Here is a 23,382-nt window from a genome sequence, read left to right as displayed (position 1 = left end):
GTAAATAAATGAACCTTGTTCCTGCATGTACACGGTTCATTTATTTACTATTATACAATCCAGTGTTGTATAATGAAACACTAGTTGTTGTCCCTTTGTGCTACTTACAAAATGACAATATGGCATACAATATAATAATAAACTTGCACTGAAAGTCTAATGCCTGATGTACATCCATAAATCTTTGTTTTGTCCACAGTGAAGTAACGCAACTCTATTACATGCATTTTTAGCCAAAAAAGCTTTGGCAGAGCATGAGCACGACCATGAACAGGCTGAGTTGGTGGCGAATAAAACGCAACGTCTATTACATGGTGATACTTTGGATTCAGGTACAGCGACGTTGAACAGAAAGACGTGCTGTGTAAAAGTTTAAAAGTTAAAGTTGCCACGTCCCACGGCAACACGACCAATCTATATCAGCACTTGAGACACCACAGAGAAAAGTAGGATGGATGCATGCAAGAGAAAGCCGAGCCGAGTAACGTTAAAGACAAAGAGACAACTGAAAGCCTCCAGAGCCTCATAAAACAACATCCAAGCACAGTTACGCAAACATTTGTAAGTGTCACTGGGAAATCACGGACTCCATAACAAACTATATAATAACAAATGAAAAATTGAGCAACTTTGCTCAGTTTCGGCCCACTTGACACGCTGCTGTGTTGTGCTATGGCATGCTGGAATTTGTCATTTATGTGACAACGCCTGAACGCAACACAGGCTCGCTCCACTGTGTGTACAGTGTTGTGTTGCGCTGCTGTGCAAGCAGTGGGTTTGACTGTGCTCAGTCTGTTGATGGTCATTGACACGCTGTCCATAACAATAACTATGTCAGGTCAGGTCAGGTCAGGGCCCCCCAAATATAATGGAGGGGAAACACTGAATCAAGTAAGAAGACTCATGATACCACTTATTTATTACATTGTAATTGCAATTGCAAATTGAGATATCCACTCAAATCGCAATCGCACATTTTTTATCAAATCGTGCAGCACTAGCAAAAGTGACTGCATTTTCTGTACAGAGTTCATATCAAATTCAAACTCTATTCAAATAGAATTTCAGCTAGCAGGCAAACATAAAGGAAGACAGAATGTTGGGAGAAAATGAACAAGCGTAGATGATAGTAAACTAAACACTGTCATGCCTATTAGATCTTATTTACGTTGTTACTATATATATATATATATATATATATAAACTATATATATTTTTTCAATGAACGTTTTCTACAAATACACAAAAATCTTGTCAAAATATTGTTTTGTCACAAAAATTGCAAGTTGCATTCTGATAACTTGTATTAATTTATTTACAGCCCAAAAAGTTGCTGCAGATGAATTACAAGGTTGCAGTAGTGGTAATCACTGGAGTTAAAATACAGCCAGTGCTGCATGATGTCCAGTTCAGTGGACAGATTAATCCTAAACCTTGTGTTACCCTTCAAAAAAGTTACATCCATGACCCTTCAAGTTGACAAAAATGTCCATTTTCTAGAAGCTTTTGTAGTGTCCAACAAAAGGTCACAGGGTGGGTGATTTTTGGCAAGGTTGGGTTATTTTGGGTTAAATTTGAAAATCCCAACTTTCAGCATGAAAATCCATTATTTGAACCTGTGATGCATTTTTATCCCATCCATGACCCTTCAAGTGGACAAAAATGTCCACCTGTCATTTAGCCATTTGTTATTGTTGCTGGGATAAAAATGCATTACAAGGTCAAATAATGGATTTTTGTGCTAAAAGTTGAGATTTTGAAATTTCACCCAGAATGACACCCCCATGCAAAAAATCACCCCCCTGTGACCTCTCATTTGTCCGTGAGGGAGTTTTCCCAACATAAAAACAATACTTGGAAATTCAAGGGTCCCCTTTTACAGTAGGATTGGCGATGCATTTCTGAGCTGCACATTTCTTGCATACCGTCGACCATCTTGGTTTTCAGAGATTTCTGATGTTCTGTGTTGTGTTGCACTTACAACACCTGGGCATTTGTGTATGGCAAGACACACTGGGGTCCACTGTAGTGGCTGACATGCAACTATAGCATCAAAACATGCATATACAAGAAATGGCTTTTAATCCCCTGCAGTGACCACTATGCCTAAAAGATTAAAAAAAACATGTAGAAAACATAATGACTAAAAGTTTAAAGATGTTTTGAATTTTCATAGACAAAAACAAGACTAAAACTATGAAGAATAAATATGTCTGAATTGTGACTATGTCAAGACTAAGACTAAATCTAAAGTTGCTGTCAAAGGCTAACACTGTGAGGGGCAGCACTCAGACTTGTGCAGGTCTTAACCTAAAAGGTGTTAGAGGAAAGGTCAGAAGGTCAACTAAAGCACCAGTGTTGTAAGGATATCTTTCAGCAGGCCATCGTGTTAAATGGATAGACTGACTAACATCACCATAATGTTGAGTATGACCTTGTATCAGTGTCCTTTCAATAAGATATTTGTGTTTTCAACACATTACATTAGCAAGGGCACATGCATGTCCTTCACATGTGTATTGTCATAAATACGATGCGTTGCTTTAAAGAAGACAAACACATGTTCTTATTTAGAGTTAATATAGGAAAAACATTTAAGGGGAGGAGTGAGCAGGCTGAGGAAAACATTCCTGTAGGAGATTCTGATCTTATCTGCTGTTGTTCTTGTTGTTTATCTGTGAGGTAGTTTAGTTTTGCTTCACAGAGTTTCTCACATAGTTTAGATTAATAGCCCACACTCTGCACTGCTCATTCACCACAGTATATCTCTGCAACAATCTGATGTTTCTCTCCTTGCATGTGTGTGTGTGTGTGTGTGTGTGTGTGTGTGTGTGTGTGTGTGTGCACTTTTTCACCACTTGGGGGAAGCACTGAATCCTTTTGGAGCTCACCATCATCATGGAAAACAGTAGCTCTACAGCTGGGCACTTAAATATGTCCCACACACCTGCCAGCTACAATAATAAAATAATGACTGCTGTAATCCTTGATTTTAGTCTCAGCAGAGCATACAGTATGTCTGACAGATCCTGACAGATCAGTGTAGTTGTTGTAGATGTAGATGTTCATTAAAGCAATCACTTCACTCATTAACGATGCGTACACAGCAGAAAGGCTGGAAAACTGCGTGGATGGACAGATGGAGAGAACAGAAAAAGAGTGAGGGAATCAGTAGTATGAGCCTGTTTATGTTTGCATGCTGACACATGCAAAGAGGCACAAACTCCAGATTCCTCTACTAACCCCTGTGTGAGTGTCAGCAGACCTGTATGTGTGTGTGTGTGTGTGTGTGTGTGTGTGTGTGTGTGTGTGTGAGTGTTAGGGCTGTGCGATAATTTGATATTAATTGATATTATATATCTAAGCCACCGGTTGCTTAGAGGTAACTAGCTCCCCTCCTGCCGATTTCATGTTCTTTCTCTCCACATCCATCATATCTCAGTAGAGTAGTGGTAGCCTATTGGGCACCATAGAGCTTTTGTCATTTTGACATGATAACGATACAGTGTGTTTTGGGATTCACGTGACATCATACAACTCACTAACTGCTACTTACAACTAAATTGTAGCAAGCTGGGGAGGGGGACGCGGGCATCAGGTACCCAGATATGTAATATTTCATATTTATTGTGAGGTTTTTGGGCATGTTTTGCAATTAATATAAATGTAAAACTTTCCATCTAACTGACTGGGATTTGGCATATTGTACTGTATCAGTTAGCACTTGCTAACTGAAATCTACTCCTCTTGTAAGACCTTCATTGAGAATTCTAGACTAGTCGAGTACATGAAAATTAAGAATTCACACAAACATACATGATGTGACTTGGTGCAGCAAAGCAAATATATATTTATGTACTAGTTGAATCAATCATTACAGTTACCTAAATTAAACTCACAATGGCAGTGGCAGTTGGCCCCCATTATTAAAAAATATATTATTATTATTGGCCCTCCTCTGGGTAGTGGCAGCCACTAGGTGGTTGGTTGAACATCGTGTGAAAAGGTTTAAGTGTAAGATGAGGTTTTGCAGTAAGTACAATGTGGTACAAGGTCTTTTATATGTATCTAATGTCTACTGTATCTATGTCTGGGCATTTTCACACATAATATTGAGTAGATATTGGAATGTTCTGTGGTCACACAGGGGATGGTCATTCGGCAGCTGTGTTTCTGTAGTGTGGGATGAAGGAGTGGGATGGGAATGTCAAGTGTCTGGGAATCGTATAATGTGGGCGATGTAGGAATGCTGTCACCCCTCAGTGTTCACTAGGCAAGGTCCCTCACTCAGATCTGTGTCCTTTATGGGAAGATAACGGAACAGCAGGCCGAACGTGGACATGTGTTTACATTCATCACTGCAGCAGAGGAAACACGGTGAAAGAAAAGCGACAGGGAGAGAGATAACTGAGACACCATCCATTTATTGACAAGTCAATGATAGAAAATAACCCTAACCTGGAATTTTTAATGTAATCTTTTCTCAATACACCTGTGCCCATATTTACAGTGACAGTTTTTGGTTGCTATAATCAGTCCTCTAGGCCACACAAGCCATTATGAAATCTTTCCAATGTAAGAGGACAAAGTTAGCAACCATTGTTCTGTGGAAAAAAAGGTCTTCTAAAGTTGAGCAGAAGCTTTAATGAGGCATTAGTACATAGAATTAGACAATCAAATTGGTATCTTAAGAAAGCCTTGAGGGATTTTTTTCATATTTGGCACAAATGTCCACTTGAACTCAGCAATGAACTGATTATAACTTGGTGGTCAAAGGTCAAGGTCATTGTGACCTGACTCATCAAATTTTTTGTGAACACAATGTCTCAAGAGTGCCTCAAAAGAATTTCTTCAAATTTGGCACAAATGGTACACCTGCACTCAACAATTAACTGATTAGATCTTGGTGGTCAAAGGTCACTGTGACCTTGCGTCCATCATATTCCTGTGAATACGTCATCTCAAGAACCCTTGAGGGAACTTCCTCAAATTTGACACAAACATCCACTTGGACTGAAGGATGAAGTGATTCGAATTTGGTGGTCAAAGGTCAAAGGCCACTGTGACCTCACAAAAACATGTTTTTCTCCATAACTCAAGAAATCACTCTTTTTATGAGGAAATTTAATACACATTTTAAAGGATAAAATAATCAGTTGATGACATTTGATATCCAAAAGGTCATTGGCCAGCTTCATTGTGACATCACAGTGTTATACAAAGACACTTTTCTGGCCATTTCTCAATGTCACATCTCAGGAGCAGAAGGGGAGACATTTGGTCAGATACTAAATTTGTGACACTAACCTTGGATGCCCACCTTGAAACTGTGCTGATTGTATAAATCATAAAATCATAAATCCATATTTAAAGCATTGTTATGTCATAGCTAACTATGACCGTGGACAGACATGGAAGTAAATGGTAACTGCAGCTTGACTGATTTGCTGTGGCATACTGCCACCAGGCAATTAGTTTTCAGACCTAATCAATAATTGCCTCAAGTGATATCACTTTTGTGTTTTCCTTCTCCTTCATGTGTAGTGTAAAAGGTGTTGTCCGTCTTGACAGACCCACAGAGGCTAGGCTCTTTCAGCTTTTTGTTTTGATTTGACAGCCTGCAAATTCTACTTTGATCAACTCGTTTTCCTGCTATGAAGTCCCTTCTTTTGCCACCTTTGTATTTATTTTAGTAAAAGGAGCTTCAGATAAAGACTTCATCAACTCCAAATAAATACTAATATTGCTCTGTGTCTGCTGGTTGTGTAAATAGGCAACTGTTAGCTAACATATTCATGTATGGTCTTTATAAGGTTGTTTTTTTTTTGTACTTTAATTTAAATTTTACCTCACAAGGTTGTTGTTCACAGCTCCTGCATGAAGGCAGTGGCACAATATCTACAAGAATACATTGTAATATATACATAACATTGTTGTCATCAGACAGTATGTTATTGTTCAGTTAAACAGCAAGCAGAAGATCTAACCAGGAAACAGTTTCCCCCACAGGCCAGGAAATGCATCATCCTCTGACACACACACAGTGCCACACCCCTCCACACACACACACACACACACACACACACACACACACAGGCAGTGATATGACATCCTGCCCAGTTGTATATGTGTGTCACTGCTGACTGCTGTGTCTCCACACCAGGTAAAAAACAGCTCTCTGCTTCCTGTTTTCAGGCCCTTTAAACAGCTTTTTAAACGTGACCATGGTACTCTGTGTGTTATATGAGCCGCTGTCTTTTCATGTACTCTGTTAGTCGAGCACTTGTTGTTCTGTGGTAAAAGTGTTTCAGGGTTGGCACTTCAGATCTGAACATGTGAAAACTAGTTTGCATGCTTGTCAGCTGTGAGTGTGTTAGTATCTTAGCCCAGGGAGCAGAGTATAATAGTAACATTTTAACTATGGTGCAAACAGAAATCACATGGTTATTAGAAATAAGGCTAATTAATTTTATAATAAAGATAATATTAACATATTCATAGTGGCTAAATTGTAGTGCTGGGTTGATATGTGTTTGTTTTTTTACAGCATAGTTGATTACATAGGGTTTGATATCTGGTGTTGAATGAACAGCTGTCTATAATTATCACCACCATTCAAAATTATCACCACAAACTGTCCATTCAAATGCGTGCAGAAAGTGTTTGGGGTAAGTTGTAACCGTTATACTTCCTGGTGTGTAGTAGTGTGACACTATGCTGTATCACTTTAACAGAATTATGCTGCAATGCATTGATAGTTTTTTGGGGGTTTTTTTGTAATCAACAAATCCAATGAAATGATGCAAACCACTTAGTTCTCTGTGCTGTGTTCAGCTCTATATATATAGATTTAAATTTAAAAAAAAAAAAGCTCAGTGACTGGCTGAAAGTGGGCACTAGGTTTTCTCAAACGTTACTCAAACAGGAGGAAATAGTGCTTTAGTGGCGGATGACTGACAAGCTGATAGTTAGACAGTACTTATGTAAACAAACAGTTGTACGTTAGAAATAAAATGAGGAAGATATAATAGAAATAATAAAATAGATTAAGAAAAGTAAAAAAAAACCTGTATATACCATTTGCTGCTCTCGTAAGTATTTCCAGTGGCAGGGTGGTGAATGGAGGACTGAGTCAAAACAAACATGTCAGTGCAACAGTGTGGCTCATTGATGTGTTTTAAATAGTTCTGGATAAGAACAGAACACTATGGCACAGAGGAATAACATATATCAGGCTTCAGAGTCACACACAGTACTAGAGAGTTAGTAGAGTCAGTTATTTGAGAGTCTGGGTCTGCACATGGGAATTTTAACAATAAGGGAATAAGTAAAACAAAATGTAGAAAACAGAAATATACTTAAGTCACGTTGGACAGAGACACTTTGTGTCTCAGAGTTTTTCACCAAAAGCCGAGTTTCTTGTTCATGAGTTTTATCAGCTCATTTAACTTGTGTGTGACAAGACAAGAACATGCAACAGTGAAATCTTCTCTGTTTCCTAACAAACTTTTTATTGCACAATTATAATAGTCTTGATTACAGTAAAAGCTGCTTGTCACCAAAAGACGTTGCACAATAACTACAATAAACTACGCTTAACACTCACTACATTTACATGACATTTAAGAAAGACAGTTTATTGTGTTAGTCCAGGGGTAGGCAACCTGCATCTCCAGCGCTGCATGTAGCTCTTTAGCCCCTCTCCAGTGGCCCCCTGTGGCTTTGACAGAAAATTATATGGAAATTAATATCCATTTTTTAAATATTCATTCATTGTTGTAGGCTAAAAGTGTTTCTTACATTCTTCAACTATGCATGCATAGCCTATATACTGATTAAATTTTTTTTATAACATTTCATCAACTAAAATGTGCGTCATACGTCTGCGGCTTGGTGCCTTTTCCTCTAAAAAACATCACTAGTGATAGCTACAGTAGTCTTGAGCCTCCCAAGCTAACTTTAGAGCTATAATTGTGCCTCTACTTAACTGTGCATGTAAACATACTGACTGTCGCCTTGCAGAAAATGTTTCTCTGATTTACCAAAGGCTCATTGTAATCTCATTCCTACACATAATACTCCCTACCCAGGCGTTACTCTTGCCCCTTTTTTGACAGTCCTGAGCATGAGCATGTCAGCCTTCTCCAGTTTTCTAGCATACCAGATATCCAGTCCCAGTTGTAGACGAAGGGGCGACTCGAAATCGCGAGGAAAATCATGTAATGTAAACTAGGCTTTAACTGATTATGGAAACACAAATGAATGCGCCATAGCTTGACTCAGTGACAGTGGAAAAGGCCCATATCATGATGCCAGGGGCAGCCTTTTTCTGTCATATCTTGAAGCAGAAGGGCTTGGCAGTTAGGTTGAGGCCATAAAACTACTTGATTATGGTTAGGAACAGACTGGATGCTGCTAACAAATATGCAGCTTTCAGAGTGGCACACAAAGACTGCAACTGATGTTGTGTGTTGGTCTCAAACGCTGGTCTCCTTGGTCAAAGTCCTGCACTTATTGGCCTTTCCATCTACCCTCCCACACACCCATTGTGGACCTGCATGCTCTTTATACACTGGTCTGTCCGAGTGATAAAGCAGTGTATTTTACGCCCTGGAGGTAAGACCAGCCTGAAAGGATAAAATGCTGTGTGAAAGAGTGCATATCTTTTATATCCCACCTTTTCTTGTATCAATCCCATTAAGAAATTGTTTGAGCTGTGTTTAGTTCTAATGAAGCAATTAAGAGACTTTGTCAGGTTTTGTAGAGGGGGATATACTGCTGCCCATGTTCATGCAGTTACTGTTTGTCAGATGTGTTCTGAATACCAGTGTCAGCTCTGGATGGGTATGAGCTGTAGATAGTAACCTGAAGTGTTAAGTAAAAGGCTAATATGATTCATGTCTTTATGGGCACTTAGAAGTCATTAAGAGTTTGGCACTTTTAAAAGCACCTTACCTACGTAACACTATGTTGCTTCTCATGTAAGAGTACAGTAACAGTGCATGATGGTACATGCTTACCATTGTGATCCTCTATTATTTTGAAAATGAGAATCTGCAGTCAATTTAACACCTAATTCTGAGGAAACAGATGAGATGTGGCAGAGCAGTTTGTTGCAGGGAGTGTCAAAATTCGCTGGAAATATGAATCAGTTAACTGATATTACATTATTTCAATGTGAGTGAATAATAGGGAAACATTTGTCTTCAGTAGCATCATACTGTAGTGTATGGCACTGTTTTACAGTTCACCAGACTGTTTGGAAATCAGATAAGAAGCTTCTGCTCGTAACACCAAGTTGTGCACCCGACTTGAAAACAGTTAGATGAATGTGAAAGTGAGCATCTGTAGGGAAAATCACAGAAATAATTTCCATAATACATTCACACTTCCTCATTTTTCTTTCCCGACATGTCACTTTGTCACATTTCTGTCGCTTCCTGTGTGTAAAGCAGCGGTGGGGTTGTTACTTAAAAAAGGTAATGTACACATTATTGTTTAATTTCAACAAAGTGAAGTAGAAACTGATTCATTACACTTCCCGTTACATTACTTTTGCTGTTACTTCGCCACATGGCTCAATAGAGAATCGAGACTTCACTGCAGTCAGCTGTAACTACCTTAAAATAATATATCAAAATTTTAACAATATAAAAGAGGTTGACCTTTCTAACACAGACAAGTACAAATATTAATTGCCTAAAGATAATATATTAATAGTCTCTTTATAAGAGACTAGCCTCCGTAACACCATTAGATGATGACAGACTTAAAGGTAAAAAACGTATGGTATATGGACTGCATTTAACAAGTCAATCAAACTTACTCAAGTTAGTTGCTCACAAAACCATAGATGTGTGGTTTATTAATCCAGCTTATTTTGTCATTTTTATTACTATAGGAGCACTATACCTCATGAGGAAAGCTCAAAACACACCAGTGCTGTCGTGGCATGGCGTGTCAACAGATGATCACGCAAAGTTATTACTACTTTTACTGAAAGCTCTGTGCTTCCTCCACTCTGCATAAGCTTAAAATCCTGTGTAGATGGCCTATAACTAAAGTTAATTTCTCACCTGAAGAGCTGATCTCCAGAGCTATGACTCGCCAGGCAATATCTGTTTGCCCATTATGTTTATAATGACGGGATTGTGGGTTGTTGAGCTCAGGATATTTCTCAACCTCATCAATGAGTCTCTTGTCATCCATTTTTTTGTCACACATGAGACACAGTAACAGCTGCAGAGTTCTCTTTATACATCAATGGTGAGGAGAGGAGTCAAGCTGCCATAGAAGCAGAGAAGAAGAGCTGCTACGGGAGCTGGTATATACAAACAGAGAGCGATTTGGGGGAAAGTGCATTTCATTTTGGGGGAGGCAAGGCTGCAAAAAGGAAAATGGCGTTAAGTGCTGGTGATGCGTCTAGGAGCCCCGACATGTGTTTAGTCGCTGCCAGTGTGAGGTTGTACATTTAAAATAATGCTGGCATATGTTTTGATGCGCTGCGTTTTCCGCTGGTGTGTTTTGGCTTGTAGAGATCCCAAAATTGTTTGTCAGACAACTTGTTCTTCCTCACAGTCAGCATAGACTGTTCAGGCTGAAGAGCCTCCCTACAGGCGCACAAGGCAATGACGCTGATGCTGATATGTTTGATGATTTTTTTCCTGCCTGTCCATTATGCAGATAATTGAGGAACGTATGTAACACTAGTGAGGACACAATTGTTTGATAAGTAATTATAATATGGTTACATAATTTAGAACAGTAACATGTGACATTGCTGCGTTACCAACTAAGAATGTAGCCAGATAATGTAATGTGATTACAATACACAACAGTGCATTATTTTGTAAAGTGGTACCCCCAACACTGGTGTAATGTGACACATTTTTCTGTTTAGGACTTTTTCAAGTGGGAAAACAGAAATTTATGTGGTTTAGGTGCATATCCATAAGCTGAGGATAATAAAACTTTTTTCATATTTAAGATAATACATTTACTTCTTGATAAGACATATTCAAATTGAAAATTTCAAGGTAATATTCAAGAAAATGTATTAATGGAATTACAGATAGATTGAATAAAGCTTGTTGTTGTGCAGTGAGATTAAAGTAACCCCAACCTCACACCTGAAACCACACAGCAGCAGTGTGTGAGCACTGCACAAAAACCAAATCCAGTTTTCACTTTACTGATGCAGAAGACCTGTCACCTGACCTGACCAACATGTCTGTCTCAGTTCAGTAACACTTGTGACACTGTTCACACCACTGCTTACCACTGACAAAACTATGAGACACGTTGGATAATTATAACGGCATGTTTCCCTGAAGAATCTGAAGGCCAACATCATCATAAAATCATATTAGGCTACCAACCTTCCAAAGTTTAAGAGGTGTTTGCCAAAAGCTCTGTAACATGTTTTAGGTAATGCTGGTATTAATTCTGGTAATTTAATTGCATTTTTAAATCTGGACTTGTTTTATGACAGCTGATACTATCAAGTGAAGTTAGGACTGATGGTCCTAACCAAACACATAAAACAGACTGCAGCGCTGTGATAGAGAAAGGGTAAGAGTAAAGGATATTTGGCTACACCTGTATTATTACATTTATGTCTTCTGGCTAAAATACCATATTTCCTCATGTTGTCTTTTTATCCTAGGGGGCATTTACCGGCTGCAGACTTGTTATATGCACCGTCACTGACAGCTGATAATTTCCATTTTGTTGTGCATTCTGCAGAAACAGTTTTTATACCTGATATTTGATAGACATATTTTTGAGGTGGCAAACTAAATTATTAACAAGGGCCCATTTTCTGCCTAACATATAGTTGTAGGGCCCACCCCCTCTATGGGCCCTCTCACAGAGAGAGAGGTCACATCACTTGAACAGTTTATATATATATGAATTTATTTAGCATTTTATAAGGAACCATTTAGAAAATGCTGTAACATACAATGTTATTTTTTTCTTTTGAACTCCAAGGAGATTGAGCAAAAATAACTGGCCAACAAAAAATGAGGAATGAATAAATGAATCAATAAAAATGAAAATAAAGAAGTTGCATACAACAAATCAGTGAAGGCAAAACAAAGATTTATTGATGGCCTTTTAAACAAACAGTGATTAAAGACGTACACATACTGGGCCTTTAACTGGCTATCTCAGTGAATGTATTTATAATTGCTGGCATGTTGAAGATGTGCACGTACATCACAATTATTAGCAAAGCATTTATAAAAAGTCCAATCGATTTTAATTTAAAATTTTTTTTTTTTTGCTGTGTGTATGGGGGAAAGGGAGGGGCAGAGAGAACGAGGTTGTGGATGGATCCTCCTGCAACAATACAAACTAGACAGGTATAGAGTAGAGAGACAGGAGGCATATACAGTACAGGCCAAAAGTTTGGACACACCTTCTCATTCAATGCGTTTTCTTTATTTTCATGACTATTTACATTGTAGATTCTCACTGAAGGCATCAAAACTATGAATGAACACATGTGGAGTTATGTACTTAACAAAAATAGGTGAAATAACTGAAAACATGTTTTATATTCTAGTTTCTTCAAAATAGCCACCCTTTGCTCTGATTACTGCTTTGCACACTCTTGGCATTCTCTCCATGAGCTTCAAGAGGTAGTCACCTGAAATGGTTTCCACTTCACAGGTGTGCCTTATCAGGGTTAATTAGTGGAATTTCTTGCTTTATCAATGGGGTTGGGACCATCAGTTGTGTTGTGCACAAGTCAGGTTAATACACAGCCGACAGCCCTATTGGACAACTGTTAAAATTCATATTATGGCAAGAACCAATCAGCTAACTAAAGAAAAATGAGTGGCCATCATTACTTTAAGAAATGAAGGTCAGTCAGTCCGGAAAATTGCAAAAACTTTAAATCTGTCCCCAAGTGGAGTCGCAAAAACCATCAAGCGCTACAACGAAACTGGCACACATGAGGACGGACCCAGGAAAGGAAGACCAAGAGTCACCTCTGCTTCTGAGGATAAGTTCATCCGAGTCACCAGCCTCAGAAATCGCAAGTTAACAGCAGCTCAGATCAGAGAGCAGATGAATGCCACACAGAGTTCTAGCAGCAGACCCATCTCTAGAACAACTGTTAAGAGGAGACTGCGCGAATCAGGCCTTCATGGTCAAATAGCTGCTAGGAAACCACTGCTAAGGAGAGGCAACAAGCAGAAGAGATTTGTTTGGGCCAAGAAACACAAGGAATGGACATTAGACCAGTGGAAATCTGTGCTTTGGTCTGATGAGTCCAAATTTGAGATCTTTGGTTCCAACCGCCGTGTCTTTGTGAGACGCAGAAAAGGTGAACGGATGGATTCCACATGCCTGGTTCCCACTGTGAAGCATGGAGGAGGAGGTGTGATGGTGTGGGGGTGTTTTGCTGGTGACACTGTTGGGGATTTATTCAAAATTGAAGGCACACTGAACCAGCATGGCTACCACAGCATCCTGCAGCGACATGCCATCCCATCCAGTTTTGCTTAGTTGGACGATCATTTATTTTTCAACAGGACAATGACCCCAAACACACCTCCAGGCTGTGTAAGGGCTATTTGACCAAGAAGGAGAGTGATGGAGTGCTGCGGCAGATGACCTGGCCTCCACAGTCACCGGACCTGAACCCAATCGAGATGGTTTGGGGTGAGCTGGACCGCAGAGTGAAGGCAAAGGGGCCAACAAGTGCTAAACACCTCTGGGAACTCCTTCAAGACTGTTGGAAAACCATTTCAGGTGACTACCTCTTGAAGCTCATGGAGAGAATGCCAAGAGTGTGCAAAGCAGTAATCAGAGCAAAGGGTGGCTATTTTGAAGAAACTAGAATATAAAACATGTTTTCAGTTATTTCACCTTTTTTTGTTAAGTACATAACTCCACATGTGTTCATTCATAGTTTTGATGCCTTCAGTGAGAGTCTACAATGTAAATAGTCATGAAAATAAAGAAAATGCATTGAATGAGAAGATGTGTCCAAACTTTTGGCCTGTACTGTAAGAAGCAAGTCAAATAAGCAACTACACTACAAGACTACTACAAGAAATGCAGCCCGTAACTACCAATATTTGTATGAAAATTTACAAAATAAAATGCCAAATGTTGCTTATAATAAGCAGACTTGGCAACTCTGGTCTGCAGGTCTTCTTCTCAGGCTCCATACTGTCCCAACATCAGATGGGTAGGACTGTCTGTATATTGCCTGAGAGGCAAAGCCCAGGGCTGTGAGTGTTGAGTAACAGCTGAACTTGCCTCAGATGAACTTAGCAACTTTTTTCTCAACAGACTGACAATAAGATGACACTGTTTAAAGATTTCAGTACTTAAACCAAAACCGAAAATGTTGAAAGGGAAAATTTAGAGCTTGAAAAAGGTGGAGATAAAAAGAGAGAAGAAAGTGATTCAATTAGAAGGCAGGAAGAGTGAACTTGTGGGAGGCAGTCTAATGATGTCTCTTTAAGAAATCGCAGTTGAATTCAGCTAATTGGTTTTATCGGGCAGTTACAGAGCCACTTGGAAGTGCCCTGCACCTCCATCCCACACCGACTGACAACTCAGCCTCGGCTGGATAAATGATTTTGACGGGGGAGGGGGAGGGGGAGGGGGAGGAGGAGGATGAGGAGGAGTGGGGGGGGGGGAGAGTGGGGAGGCGTAGTCCTTCTCCTCTCAGGGATTAGTGGAAGCTTCTTGGTCCATTTGCATGTGAATGGATCCTGGAGCTGCTTTTAGCCACCAACAGCCCCTCTCTCTCTCTCTCCTCCTGTCTCTCACCCTTTCTTCACTCCCTACACTCCTCCTGACATCGGGGAGAACCAAAGAGAGGGAGAGGGAGAGAGGCGGTAAGAGAGGGAAAAGAATTGTGACAGAGAAAGTGCAGGACCATCACTACTGAGGCGGACTAACTTTGCAGGAAGAGGAGTTTAGAAAGCAGAGACAGTTCCTCCATCCTAGTTTTTTCTAAGAGTTCTTCACCGCCAACCAGGGAGTCACACATCTGGCTTTGGTGAATGAGAGAAGGTAGGATTTTTTTGTGTGTCTTTCATCCCCCGTGGATATCAGTGGGGTATGCTCAGTGTCCTGGGCTAACAATGAAAGCTGACAGGACTGGTCCACTTTGGCGGTCAGGATGGGGGTGGGAGGGTTTTTAGGCCTTGGCTGGCCTCTTACTAACTGCTGAATCAAACAGATCACAAGCGTCAGTGATGTTGCTTGAAACTAAAGTGCAGTGTGGCCTGCAAGACTTAAGAAGTTCAGTAACTTCTGCTTTGTTAAAGTTTTAAAACACATGTACAAACTAGCCGCTGTAGTGTTTGTTTGAATACCACGCACATTTTCAACTAAATGCTTCCCTTAATTTCCATTTCCATTTACCACTCACTGAACTGTGCAGCAGTATACTAAATGATGATCAGTATTTATGTGTTACATATTCAGGATTTTTTATTCATTTATGCATTGTTATACTATCTACCAAGCTTAACTACTGTCATTTTTTCCTAGAAGGCTCTTATTTGTTTGTTTTTTTTTATTTCACATGTACACTTTTCTCATATATTAACTAGTAACAGACTTGGGTTCAAGTCAGACGTGAGTCATAAATTTGACTTTAGACTCAACTTGACAAAATCAAAAAAAAAACCTTGCAACTTTACTTGGACTTTAACATCAATGACTCATGACTATGTAAGCCTTTTGACTTGAAGATACCTTTCCCCCAAGCCCAAAGATTATAAGAATATTATTTAAAAAGTGGTGGCAATCTTTGTTTGGGTCAAAGGAGTTGCACCCTGAGAGATGTCACTGTACAAAAAGATGCAAAAGTCTGAACAGTGACTTCATACAAGACAGCGATTCTGTGCATGTTATATGTTTGATTATACATATGATTATCAGCCAAAATTCTTCATTGATCATGAAGGTGATTTTATTTTTATCTCTGACTGTGTCCTGTCAACTGTCAACTGTGTTGATTGAGGCCATAAACATTGTGCCAGGAGTAAATTTAGATTGTTGTAGTTCGATTCAGAAGTTGTGCTGTTCGTTGTTTTTATATAAGTGAATCCCTGTTCTTGTTTAGATGAAGTGGGGGACTTCACTTTAACGTGCCATTCACTCATACAGAGTCAAAAGCTGGAACGGGAACCAGCATCCACTGAGCTACAGAGATTTTAAAGGCATCCAGTGGCACTACAGGGTAAAGATGAGAGAAACTCAACTTCATGTTAATGTCCTCTGACGCAATGCGAACTACAATTGGGTGAGGGCTAAACCTGCTTGTTTTGACTGTTTTGAATGTAACGTATTTAAACAGTTTCAGCAACGCACACCATGTTAAAAACAGGCCACAAATACAACTATTCTGCACTCAAGAAACAAACTATACAACTGGAAATGAGCTGTTTTGTCACATTTAGTGTGGCGGCTACGTTACAAAACAGCAGTTCAGTCTGAACAGAGTAATGGTGATATTGCATGGTACAGCCCACCTCCACTGAGCATGACTTTTTTTTTTCCTGGTTTTACATCAACAAAAGTTGTAGATAGTACCTGGCACCTTTTTTGGTTCCATCATGGTCAAGGTTCCAAGTGAGCTGAGGGGTTAACCAAGCCTGACTGTCCGAAGAGAACTGTCATTAGAATCGTCACATGGGCAAGACAGGACACAAACCTGCCATTTTGAAATAGCCATGGTGCTGTCAATATCCACTGCAATTTCTTTATTCTCTCTACCCAGATTTTAAAAAAGGCTGCTCGCAAAACTATGCAGTAATTGGCGTTTCCTAGGATTGCAAAAACATGACCTGCCCAACTCTACCTTATTCTGTTTCTGAGTGGCTTACCCAGACATTCTTACCCTAACCCTAACCAGTCACGCTCCTCCTGCCTAAACCAAACCAACCCAATCAACAAGGCCAACGAGCACTTGCCAATCAGAGGTAGAGTCGATGGGTCATGCCTTTGCTATCCAAGGAAATGTAAATTTGCATGTCATACACTACACTATACACTATGGACACTACTGTGCAATTGACGAGGTGCACACGTTCCTCTGTTTTGTAGCCCATGATTCAGCGAGTTTCATGTTGAAGATGATGATACGGCAGTTTCATGGGCCTTTGCTGTGGCAATCCGCTGAGAGTCAAGTGGAACCATGCAGTAGAAATGAGGCATGTGTAAATTACATGCTGAACACAACTCACACACACAGATTTTTGAGAGGTCAGAGACTCCCTGCTACTTTGTATCTGTGTGAACACAGGGTAAGCTGTGCCACTAAATACGTGTGGATATGTAGATTCATGCTTCATACCTTAGCAGGTTCACCTCAAAATTTATTGGTGTGAGCTTCTGCCAGCTCAGAACTAAATTTGTCTACTTCAGACTTTTTTTCTCATTCTAAACTCGAACTCTTTGTTTTTTGTTAAATGCTCTACCTCCTTTGAACTCGTCACATACTGCTGTTAATCATGACTCATCATGTGTGGTAAGTTCAGGCTGAGTGTCAGGTCATGCTGAGTGGGACTTAAAAGCCCTGGGGAAACTCACTTGGCGTGGCTATCATGGTCTGTCATTGACAAGGCTTGAGGGAGCTGGGCTTAGCTTGGGCATGTCATGGTAGAGAGTCTGACTAAAGGCTTCAGTCTGCTTTTAACAAAGTGCTTTTCAGATTGTCTAAAAGCATCTTAAACCCCTGTTCTGAGTGCACATCACACCAACAATGTGTCGGGTGACAGTTTTTTAAAACTTTTTGGAAGACAATTTGTCAGACATGCGCTTATTGATAAGCAGAGGTTAAATTTTCTCTGAAACGGTGAGACTGAGGGGAGACTGTAAGAAAGTATGTACCATATCTTTATTTGCACAGATCATCACATCTCACCCATCCCTCGACTTCTGCCTTGTTTGGCAACGTGTTGTACAAAATAGTTGAATTCAAACAAACCTTTTAAGCCGAGCATGACTAAAAAGGCCAGGGATCTTGAGCAGAGTAGACACCGAAGCTATCATGGTCTGTTGGTGGCAAGACCTGAGTGAGTTTAGCTAGGGCACATTGTGGTAAGGATTCTGACTAAACACTCATTCAGACAGGAACAGAATGACAGGATGTAATGTGTCACCCATGCTCATGCTCAGTAGTGTTATCATTACTTTGGATCCAATCATGCTTTTAAATAGGGATAGTTTCTCTATCAGAATCTGAGGGTTGTCTTGATCGGGGCAATGCATTAACATTGCAGTCAATTAAAAGATTCCTCTGGAAACACTGTTAAACCAATAAAGTATTAAACCCAATCAGTCTGCTAATGTAATCCCAGTGTGGTGTCATGATAGGTGATATACCACTGAGTCTTCACACCATTTGGAAAATGCAAACATTTTGTCAATTGTCTCAAGAGGTCAATCACTCTCTCAGCCCAAATGTTTCAACATGGGATGGCTGTTTGCCTCCCCCTGCCCCTTTCTATTAAACCAACCCCAGGTTCAGGCGTATTCATGAGGTATTCATGAGAGCATTAACACCTTTAAAGAACACAGTGGGCGGGGCCGTAACTGCTTGGTACTGTTGATGAACTGCTTCTTTGTCATCAGCTGATCTTTGTCATGACATTGTTTAGGCAAGTACATACACACAAGATGGTGTTTGGGAAACACTGAGGACTACAGGTTAAAACATGTTATATTATGAGATTGCATCATTTGTCCCCTCTGCAGTCACATGGTATGGATGTGATTTTTGCTGAAGTATGCTGGTTTTCAGTGCAGTTCTGTGTGGATCAGTGCAACAGCCTTCTCATTCACAATCAGTCAGTATGTCTAAATGACATTAGAGAAAATCAGTTTATTGTGTTAGTTAGACTAAAATCGGACATTTAAAATACATGTTAACAGGTTAGTCCAATTGAAATCATACAAAATTGAATTTCTCAAAGTTGGAATAACACACCCAGATAATGAGATTGGACGATGAATTGTTCACGCATGTGTACAGTCAATCAGACCCAAACTGGCCTAGGCACTCTGCACGTGCTCCACAGTTTCCGCCCCGGGCTTTGACCTAGGAGTTGAATATCATCAAATGCGTAACAGAAGAAGAAGCTAGTAACAACATGGAGAAATCTTCATCTGGGGCCATGCATTTTTGGACCGAAAAGGAGACACAGTGCATGCTGTGTTAGCACCAGCTTGCTGCTACCTAACTGTAGTTAACTTGTTTGACGATTGTTTGGTCTGTTTGGTCTAATCCACCTGGAAAAAGGTCCAATACTAACAAGCCCCCCGACATTACTGTACATGTAAATGTACAGAGGGTGTTGTTGACACCCTCTGGGGAAATTGGATTATTGCTACTGCAAGTGTTAGAAGAAATAGCAAGAAAAACATGGAATAAGACTTAAGGCGCTAGTATTATATTTTCATACCAAGTGCTTGTCGGATGGTTGAATGTCTCTGGAAACCACCTCCCATTTTTTATAGATTTATAGTTGTGCAAAGGCTCTATGCAGAGCCTATGGAGTAGCCTTCAGAAGTAGCTTGCGTTCACATAAGCATGGGTCACTCTGCAATGACACCTTCAAAATTCTAGTTGGTGGTGTTGACTCTCTGTGAAGTGCAGTAAAGTTTGTTATTTTAATGTTATTTTGCGCAGGCTTTTTTGTCTTAACAATGAATTGTTTCTTATGTGTGAAATAAAAGCGAATATAATATTTGTTTCCACTCAGGAAAAAAACCAGGAGGTCTGTGTCGCCACGACGTCCAGTTATATTTCTGGGAAGGCGCAGCTACACATCAGGCTAGGGTGTGGTCTACATAGGGTTTACGTCTATGCAGAGCCTATAGCCCCATTTCCACCAAACACTTTTGCTATGGTACCTTCAGAACATGGTACTTAGACCTCAGGTCTGCTTCCACCACAAACAGTACTCTTAACTGTGGGCGGGGTTATTGTCACTCACTGCTTCATCAAGCACTTGCTGTATTTCCTTATCACCAGTGACACAGAGGGAAGTGTGCCTCTTGTTTATTGTCCACAGAACGGGGATGCACACTGACATATTGAGAACAAAATAGAACAGGCTGTGCAGTGAGAGTCTCTCTTGATGGGATATTTAAAAATAGTGTGTTTGTGCATTTAGTCCTTCTAAGGCTAATGGTTCCACATCTTCAACTCATGCATTGAGAAACATTACAAATTAATGCCCCCCCTTAAAAGTCGCCGGCAGTCGACCTAGTGAATTAAATAATTTTTTATCCAACTCCAGCTGCTGCGAGAGGCAGCAAAACATCCTTTCATTTTATAGTTACAGTGTACTAATATGTAAAACTCTCCTCGTTCTCAACAGAGGTCACATAAAGCCAGCCACAACTCAGCCCTGAGCAAGAGTGACCATCCATTATAGACCAGTCAACAGACTGCAGTGTCTCTAGCTTCACCTTGTAGTATCTGTGTGCTAGGTACCCCAACAGAGGAGTAACCAAAAATGGGGACTGTAAGGAACAGTTCCATTGGTACCATCCACAACCTTCCACAGTGGAAACAGAAAAAAAGCGTACCAAACTGAACTGTTTAGTTGTCATTTCAGACACTGTATATTTTTCCTTTAATATTAATTACTTAACAAATGTATGTTACATACTTGGATTACTGTATGTAAATTCTACCATATATATTTTTTTAAAAATTCAGTGCCATTTTTTTCAGCAGTGTTGTATACTAGTTTTATTTAGAAAGTATATTGACATATCCAAGATGGACAGATTTTTTTGGCTTTTGGCTTTTGTGTGTAAAAACATCATTTTTTATTTGAACAAGGAAAACTACAAACAAAAATTGCTTCTGATAACATTTTGATAATATTCAACTTGGCTTCTTCTAAATTCCCCTTGTGTGACAAAGATGAATTATTTTAAATCACTTTATCCATTAGAGGAGGAGGTGGACATGGTGGTGTGTGTTCTCACTTACTCTCTGACACGGTTCTTGACATTACCCACAATATTACAAACTTTTACATGTTCGTGATAAAGCCTACAGTAACTTATTAATGCATTACTGCCATATGTGAATATTTGTGCCAGTGTAAAAACAGTCTGGGATGAGAAAGAAAAGCCAGATAGTCTCCATCTGTTATTCTCTCTCTGGCCTTTCATTTGTATTTTTGCCTCCCTGAGCAAACGCTGCCTGGTGTTCTAATAGTGTCTTTCTCCTGAGGTTGGACATACTGTTTGCTTTTCACATGCATCTCTCGTAACCACTAACCCCAGGGGTTGCTTTGCCTTTTTAACATGTCTCTTTCTCTACATTATTTTCTGTGCTTGTGTCTTTGCATATTTACAGTTCAAACCAATCACCAGAAAATGTAGGCATTTTACATTTCTGCAAATCACAGGTATGTTACATTTGTACGTTATTATTTCGTAAATATGTTTAAACTTGACATATCAACAGCAATGTGGATAACATGGTTAGCTCTAGGCACAAAACCCACTTTGGTATGGTTAGGAAAAGATCATGTTGTGGTTTAAATCCCCAGTTTGGTGACACAGTCCCCGCTGCAAAAGCAGTGACAACTCAGTAAAAAAATAACCTTTTACTATGGCAGCATCCCCACTGGAAAAACAGGAACAGGTCACTACAAAACAACCATAATCTCAAAACAGCTTGACAGATGTCTCACCTAGGAGTCAAGCCATCCACCATCCCTTCCACTTCCGGATAACAAGTTTGCTCATGTAGGCCTACCATGTGTCCTTAACAACATTATACATATGAAACATGCAAATGTAACACATTTGTAGTTTGCAGAAATGTATAATTGCAACATTTTCTTCTACTGACTGCGCAGTTACAGATCAATGTTAGTTACTAGCAAATTAACCATATGGGTATGTTTTTTTTTGTTTGTTTGTTTTTTTTGTGGCATCCCCCACCCCAGGTTCAAACCCTGAGGTGGTGTAGGCTCCCAGCTCCCCACAACCCCCAACAGCAGTTACGGAAAATTAATGAAATTAAGTGATGATGATCCAGACCAGTTTAGGAATTCATCAAGGTATTCATCTAAACAGCTCTGTCCTCCAAAATGTTCTCCACATTTGGCTCAATGTTTGTGATACATGTCCATGTAAAGGGGTGATTCAGCATTGCACCTTCTTAAAGTCTGGTGATTTATAGGCGACATGTTAATAATATAATGGTAAAAATATATGTTGTAGATGCCAAGATAGTTTGGCTTTTAGTTCCTAGAAGTCAAGCTCTAAATCCTACATTTCCCATAATGCAACACATTATATCTTTTTGTTCGACTCTCCCTGCCTCATTAATAAAGAAATATTTTTCCATCAGCGCTTTATTCATACTATATTTAATAGTAAAACACGCTTTAGTGGAGTGTGAACTTTACTGATGTAAAAAACAAAAAAAAAACAAAAAAAAGATGTGTGTGTGTGTGTGTGTGTGTGTGTGTGTGTGTGTGTGTGTTGTCTGTTACTCTGCCCTTCTCTGTCCTGACTCATGGGGATTAGTTCTGTTTCTGTTCCAATGGTTGTACAGTTGGATATTTATAGCTGATTAAATTATATGGACTAACACTAACCAACAGCTTCCCTATGTGTGTGTGTGTGTGTTTGTGTGTGCATGCGCTATGAGAGCAAGGTTCAGTAAAATGGTACAACTTGTCGAGTCATGCAAAAGCACACACACACACACACACACACACACACACACACGCAAACATCCTTCTGTCATGCTGGTTTCAAATGACTGTTATAATTGCATTTGAGAGTATCCAACACACACACACACACACACACACACACACACACACACACACACATCAACAAGTTCTCAGGGGGATTGTCAGTGCCAGCCAATCCTCTTACAGCACAGACCAGACTACACACACAGATAAGAGAAGGATAGACTTCAGTCACATATAGATCAGCTAATTCCTACAAAGTGTGTGTGCTTGTGTGTGTGAACATGGTTGTGTTAGCCTTTGAGAACCATATAGTTCTTTGTCACCTGTGGGTGAGCGTGCGTATGTGTGTGTGAGTGACAAATCAAACCTGCAATGCTTGTTCTTATTCAAAAAAACGTTGCAGGTTAACCATTTGAAACCTGGAGCAACATCACTTTTCTTGTGCTGCTTTCAGACACCTTTCCCAAGTATTTAAACCTTTGAACCCTGAGCAAATTGGTGCTGTTTCTGGGGGGGAAAGGCAATGAGAAACTTGGTAAGAAATGTTCCTTGAATTTCAAAAAATTAATAGATTTAGATTTTTTTTTTTAAAAAAATGCAATGAAAAAAAGAAAAAAAAAATAGGGAAAAACTATATTTATAATTATAATCATTATATATT

The 23,382-nt window shown here is 39.7% G+C and overlaps 2 protein-coding genes across 4 annotated transcripts in view; one reads left to right on the top strand and one right to left on the bottom strand.

The window, feature by feature from the left end:
* LOC125878864 (uncharacterized) overlaps positions 1–23,382 on the bottom strand; it is a 489,748-nt gene that overhangs the window by 349,904 nt on the left and 116,462 nt on the right. The gene's annotated exons all lie outside the window — the stretch shown is intronic.
* The window catches only part of septin12 (septin 12), a 111,591-nt gene that overhangs the window by 52,942 nt on the left and 35,267 nt on the right, over positions 1–23,382 (top strand). Inside the window, exon 1 of one of the 3 annotated variants that reach the window (XM_049560189.1) lies at positions 6,094–6,163. The exons of 1 other annotated variant lie outside the window; for it this stretch is intronic. In XM_049560189.1, coding sequence (XP_049416146.1) covers positions 6,127–6,163 — 37 coding nt within the window. In that variant the 5' untranslated portion in view covers positions 6,094–6,126. Of the gene's footprint in view, positions 1–6,093; positions 6,164–14,818; positions 15,043–23,382 lie in introns of those variants that run through there. One more of the 3 variants, XM_049560190.1, reaches the window with a different exon arrangement.

This window comes from Epinephelus fuscoguttatus, linkage group LG19, assembly GCF_011397635.1.
Source record: "Epinephelus fuscoguttatus linkage group LG19, E.fuscoguttatus.final_Chr_v1".
NCBI classification, from domain to species: domain Eukaryota; kingdom Metazoa; phylum Chordata; class Actinopteri; order Perciformes; family Serranidae; genus Epinephelus; species Epinephelus fuscoguttatus.
This window is presented reverse-complemented; position numbering and strand designations above follow the sequence as displayed.